A 6,610-nucleotide genomic window follows, 5' to 3' on the forward strand; every position below is an offset into this window, starting at 1 on the left:
GGCCCGGCCCGGCCCCTCGCGGGGCAGAGCTCCCGCTCCGCGCCAGCTTTGGAAACCGTTCGGCGTCCTCCAGGGCTCCCACATCTCACATCTGGAGTTCTTCTTTCGCGCTTCTGGCAAGAGCTGCGTGGTTTCGTGTTTTGCTGGGTAGTTTGTTTTTTTTTTTAATATTTCTTTCTTTTTTTTTTTTTCTTTTCAGCCAACGTCCTTCCTCTGGAGCTCCCACTCGGGGGGTGCCCTGTCTGGCATGTCCTGGGGCACTCTCCTCCTTGTGCTCCCTGCATCGTCCTCTTCTCTGTCTCATCTCTGTCTCACCTGTTAACATCTGAAGGCTCAGGGCTCCTTGCTGCCTGTTTTCCTTGGGTTGCTCTTCATAGAATCACAGAATTGCCTAGATGGGAAAAGTCCTTTAAGATCACTGAGTCCAACCATTAACCTAACACAGACAAGTGCTTGAGTAAACCATATCCCTAAGCACAATATCTACTTGACTCTTAAATACATCCAGTGATGGGGGCTCCACCACTGCCCTGGGCAACCCTCCTTTCAGGTAGTTGTAGAGAGTGATAAGGTTTCCCCTCAGCCTCCTCTTCTCAAGGCTGAACAACCTCAGTTCTCTCAGGTGCTCCTCATAAAACTTGTGCTGTAGACACTTCACCAACTTTGTTGCCCTTCTTTGGACACACTCTAGTACCTCAATGTCCTTCTTCTAGTGAGAGGCCCAGAACTGAACACAGTACTTGGGATGCAGGCTCCTGCTGTGATTTCCCCTGAGCCTCCAGAAGCTGTGACCTGCCACCCTCCTCCCTCGGTGCTGCTTGTTCAGAAGAGTGGCGTAGAGGTGCCCTTACCTCCTCTCCTGCACTGAGTCCAGCCTGGTGGCGTCTGGATGACCAGGCACTGAGTTCTTTGTGGAGCTCCATATTCCAGGCATCTGTTTGAGCTGGTTCCATAATGACTGTGTGCTCAACTTCCATTTTTAGGTCTTGGGCAAATTTCTTGGGTCCTTCATCAATCTGAGAAGCCAGAAGCTTGCAAGTCTTGATTCTGCTTCCTGGATGTCTGCAGTGGCAGCTCTCTGAGAACCTCATGAAGATGACTGACAGAGAGTGCCCCTGCTTTCTGTGCCCTGCACACCTTCTTCTAGACTGTCCTAGGGATTTGTCTGAATGTGACTTGAGTTCCCTGTGCTAATCTCTGTCACAGCAGCTCTGTCACCTAACGACAAGACTCCAAACACTGCCTGTGGGCCTCATTCCTGCGTCTGATCCCCTGGGCCTGCCCTTTGTCCCCTAGACCTTGCTGTCACTGCACACAGGGCCATCCCTTGCCCAAACGTGTTTGCGGGTAGGGTGGTCGCACAGGCTGCCACATCCCCTTCCACTCTCCAAGGTGCTGTCCTGGTCCCTCGCTGGAAGGTCAGAGACCCTGGTCCCAGGCCAGCGGTTCCTCCACATAGGTCCACATTGTCCTTGGTTTGGGTTTTAGGAGACCTCCATCTTTTTTAGAGAATAAACTTGTTTTGACCTAGCCTGGACTCCCTTACAGTAGTTTGAAAAGAGTTGAAGACAGTGTACTGACTGTCTAATTTCAAACTTCTCTGCCTCTCAGTCTTCTCCTCCTTTAGGACCTCCTTGATGTGTTTTATGCCATTTTACCTTGAGTGTGGGTGGTGTACAACTGTTGCATTCGGTTCTGTAGACAAGGAAATCCATCATCCCTGAGCTCCAGGTGACACCAGTGACTGTAGTAATAGTCTTTCTAGTGTGGGAGAGTGATAAGGTTGTGTTTCCCAGTCTTCAGTTTTCCAAATATCTCTCACAACAGGGGTTCTGGATTGTGTAATTCGTTAGTTGGGCAGAGTTTGGGGAGGCCCAAATCTTACTCAGAGTCTATTTAAGAGGTTGTGCACCAAAAGCATGTGGTTGGACGGAGGGTGTGTGCTCATTATCTGCAGAGGGACATTATTCCTTCCTCTTGCTCCATCTCATCTGCCTGCATTAAAGCCCTTGTGCTGGATGTGGAAATATTGAGCCATATTTTCATGCTAGAGGGATGCTGCCATGTCTCCTGAGCATGCTAGCTGTAGGTAGAGGAAAGAACCTGTGTCCCTAACAGACCAGTTGCTTTAATGACATTACTGTTCTAAGCAGTCTTTTTTTAGACAGGCGTTAGAGAAGTTATGTTAGTCCCAAACTCTGCAGTAAAGAGACAGCGTGAGCACAGCCTGGGCAAGATAAGTGTAGTGACTCTAGGGTGAGGCTCAGAGATGGGAAGATAATGTGGCTTCCAGTCCTCCACCCCACCTTTGGAGGGGGCTCCCTGGTAGCCCAAGACATAGCAGAGCTTTGAACCTAAGTTTGCTGAACTTATGGTTTGACACTTATGGGTTGAAAGACAGGAGCATGACAATTGGAAACAACTTTGGTGTTCCTTGATGTGCCAACAATGTAACAATAAGTGAGCTGGAGAGTGTATGTGGAGCAAGAGGTTGACTGTCTTCCCGCAATAAGCTCCTTCAGAAACTTCTAGCTAGATGGGAATTAAACCAAGCAAAGCGCAACCTTGTGATGCAAAGGGTGACCTCATGCAATGTGGTGGAAGAACTCCAACTTCTGTCCTTCTTTATCAGTGCTGGCCGCCTAAGGTTTTGTGAAAATTAGACACAGCATATGGTGCCTGTGGAACTGAACATGTTACAGAGTTTGTTAAACTCGGAAAGGGACCTTGCGAGGACTAATTTCCCCAGTCCACTCCTCCCTCTTTCCATTTTCTCAACAGGTGAGTAGTTCTAGGAGAGCGAGCATAATATTCTTATTTAACAATGTGATTTATAAAATGCTCATATGAAGAGAAGACAAATGTTAAATAATCCTGCCTCCTGAATTGAATATCAGGAGTTAGACAGGTACAGAGACCGGTTCAAAGAGTCATAAGCCGTCTTGAATTAACTATAGTTGTGATAGCTGCAGGTGAGAACGAGCTTTCTCCATCACCTCTTTGACAGGCAGGGGTAAATGGAAGCCAGGGGTCACCAGTATGGGATTTAGTCTTTTCTTATTATTTAGTGTCAAAGTTGTGAGTAACAGGTTTGTAATATAAATGTTGGGAGACTTCTGCACTTTCCTGCAAGGGAGGGATCACCACTCTAAGAGACCAATTGCTAGGCAGGTGAAAGATGGAAGGGGTATTAGGTTGTGTGAACGTATTGAAGTAAATGACTTGAGCTTTCCATGTCAAAAAGGAGACTTGAGTGGAGGAGATTCATCGGATAGGTGGTTCTAAGAGGTTTGGACCCTTTTTTGGGGGTTGCTCATGCTGAATGATGGTTGTGTGGCTGTCATATTGGCTGGTGCTGATCCAAGCGTCTGGTGAAAATGAAAGCTGAGGTTTGGCCATCTCCCTTTTTTCTTTCCCTTTTGCTGTAGACATTGTTCGCAGCGACATTGCCCTGGATAAGCAGAAAGGCTGTAAGATCGCCCAGCATCCTGACATAATGTTGGAGCTACAGAGGGAAAAGGCAGCTCAGATGCACTTGGTTTTGTTAAAGGAGCAGTTTTCAAACACATACAGCAACCTCACGTTAACAGGTAAGGCTGCGAGACCAGCTCTGGAGCCAGGTTCTGGGGCTGGTTCTTGCTAACTTACAGGTGTGTTAAAACCTTTGGCTGCTTCACCTCTGTATGAATCAGCATCTCTCTGGCTGCCTCTGTTTCCTATCAAGTTTACTGGGTGCTGGGAGGGAAAGAACCTTCAGGAACTTGTGGTGGACTCATAAGGCCTCTGCAGCTGGCACCTACACAGACACTCCAGATTTGGTGCCCCTGGACAGAATGTTTTCTGCGGTCTGACCTAAGCAGAATACCACGGCATGTGAAGTGCTGGAGAAATCTCCCTGCTAACTGTTCATGTCGATGGGGCTGCGGCAATTACTAAATTTGGAGTCCTTTAAGCTGCAGCTGATTTTTTTTTCTTTCCAGAGCATGCACTTTGTGTGAACCCAGTAAATATTAAAGAGCAAAATATAAAGGGATAATGGCCCAGACAGAGATGAGAGGATACTCTTTTTCTGGCAACTGTTTGTATTATCCAGGGAACAGAATCTCAAAGGATGGAGGAGACTGCCACATTTTGGATACACATTTAATGGTGCTTGTAAAGGACTGATGTCTTCAGGCAGTGAGTGGGCAGAAGGATGGGATCCCAGCAGCCAGCAGTGTCCTTTCATAGCTGTTCTCCTTATCACTACAGCTGGATGAGCCACAGACGAAGGCAAGGAGGAAGAGACTAATAAATCAAACAAGATCCCCTTGTCCTCTTGCTGTGTTCCTTTCCTATGAGAGGCAGGGAGGCATCTGATTTGTATGGGAGAGAGGTCCCCGTGCTCTAGCTGGGGAGGAGATGGCCAGCCCATGGTGGTCCTCCCCTGCTGCTGGGCTGGGGGAACGAAGTGGGTCCTGTGCAACCTCCCCCAGCTGTGTCCCCCTCCTAATTCAACGTCCAGCCCCTGCCCTGAGGCCAGCACGGGTCTGTGTCCTTGCTAGAGCAGCAGTGAGCTCTGGCTCTCCTGGGGACATGGGTTGTGCTGGACCTCTCAGGGCCCCCACAGAGGTGGCTGGCAGAGGGCTCAGTTCAGGGGGCCAGTGGGCATCAGGGCCATGAGTGTGGCTGAATCACATCATTCCTGAAAGCCCAGCATTTAAATGGGATCCTCAGAGACGTTTCTCATTCTCTGTAACGTAATCCACTTGGCTGTTTATTCCCAGTACAACTGCTGGAATCAACATTGTCAGCTTTTCCCCTGACAACTTGCTTACTTTCCACTAAACAAACTTCCCTTGAGAAGAGAAGCTGCTCTCCCTTGTCCTCCTTCTCTCACTGCTTCAAAAGCTCTCTGGCATTGCTGGCATTTTTTACAGAACCTGCAGAGCAGAGGTGCTACCTGGTTATCAGCTCAGCTCTTAGCCTTTCCAAGTGTGTTTACAGGATAGTTCGGAAGATTTTAACTCTAACTCTCCAGTGGGGAGAGACCAATTTCACTGGAATATTACCCAAAGAACTATTTTAATGTCCTTTAACTCCCTTTGAATGTGAGCAGAGCAACTTCATAATTGTTATGAAGTTTAATCTTTTATTTCATAGACATAGTCTGAGAACATGGACTCGAGACAGCTAAGCATAATATTTAACTGGAACTCTACTAACTTGTGTAAATATTTCCCTTCTCCGTGATGGATCTGGTGTTTGGGGTGGGCAGAGGGGGTTGTACATCTGTTGCAGAAGGGCATTCCTTACCTTCAAAATTCAATCAGCCGGAGTTTGCTTAAGGACTTCTTTTTTTTTCTGCACAGTGGTTTTGTACAGTGCTGTAGGGAGTCCCCAGGTCGTGAGGCAAGGTGCAGGAGCTAGCATCCAGACCTGGTTTAGGAAGCGGCAGTGAAGGACGGAGTTTGCAGGAATGGAGTATCAGGGGGATCCCTGAGAAGAGGGTTTCCTCCTGGATTTCTGTATCCAAGAGTCACTCGGCCCTCAGTACTCAGTGTCCAGCCTGGACTGGAGGAATATTCACCCCCACACCTCTGTGTAAGAGTGGCTCCTGCTCCTCCTGCAGCCCTTAATTGTACAAAAGAAATGTAAATGGAGTATCTTACCCAAAGTCCTGTGAGAATAAAGGTACTTTACAAGGGGTTAACTACTCTAGGAAAGCTTGGGAGTTGGAGTACCACCATGAGGCATCTTTATTCCCGTGCTATCACTACCACTACAGTGATTTGGATAAAAAGACCCCTTGCCTTCCTCCTCCTCCCAGATGACATAGCTACGTGAACAACTTGAAAGACTAGATCAGGCCTCCCACACTGCCTGCAAGTATGGGCAAGTGATACTGCCATCAGACCTCCATACAGTATCCTCTTGGCTTTAAGAATGAAAGCTCAGAGTGCACAGAGTGTGATTCTGCAGTCCCTGTGGCACCAGTGTGAATCAGGGGCTTTTTCAAATCTATTCACCAGTTGCACATGGTTCCCAGTGCGCTCCTTGTTTCAGTAATCAGGCAGGGTTGTGGTTTTGCACTGGGATTTAAGCCACTCCCAGCAGCAGGTACCTCCAAAGTAAGAGGGTGTCTTAGAATGAAATGTGTTTTTTTTGTGCTAAGACACAACTGAGACTGAGTGAAACCAGGCAGTCTTTCTGGCTTTCATTCCTCCAGGAACACATGTTAGACTCTGGCTTAGGCCATGTCGGTTTTTCTAGGCGAGTACAAGCTTTCCTCAGCTCCTGTCTGCAGGCTTTCTCTTGCATCTTGCATTTGCTTTCTGTATGTGATCTTTCTAAGCTTGCTGAGCCTGCCTCACTGAGATAAGTGATAGTCTTTGATCTGTGACAGTGCTGTTTAAATGCTGTATAACATTTTGAGGCTTATTAATCTCTGCTGCTTTCCCTTTGGTGCTCGGAGATAGATATCTCGTTTCACAGATCAGCATCACCGATGCTCTTGGGTGAGCCCTTGGTAGAGCAAGGGGAGAGTACACGGCATCATCTGCTCTCCTCTGCGAACCAGCTCGTTCAGCTCAGCCCATGGTGGGATAAGGGAGGAGAAGAAATCTTTCCC

At 47.9% G+C, this 6,610-nt stretch overlaps 1 protein-coding gene across 1 annotated transcript in view; it reads left to right on the forward strand.

Annotated features, from left to right (window-relative positions):
* Nucleotides 1–3,428: 3,428 nt before the first annotated feature.
* The window catches only part of LOC104276981 (inactive heparanase-2), a gene marked incomplete at both ends in the record, with an annotated part of 77,913 nt that continues 74,731 nt past the window's right edge, over nt 3,429–6,610 (forward strand). Inside the window, one exon of the mRNA XM_009873478.1 lies at nt 3,429–3,590. Coding sequence (XP_009871780.1) covers nt 3,429–3,590 — 162 coding nt within the window. The remainder of the gene's footprint in view (nt 3,591–6,610) is intronic.

This window comes from Apaloderma vittatum, unplaced genomic scaffold (genome assembly GCF_000703405.1).
Source record: "Apaloderma vittatum isolate BGI_N311 unplaced genomic scaffold, ASM70340v1 scaffold16257, whole genome shotgun sequence".
Taxonomy (NCBI): Eukaryota; Metazoa; Chordata; class Aves; order Trogoniformes; family Trogonidae; genus Apaloderma; species Apaloderma vittatum.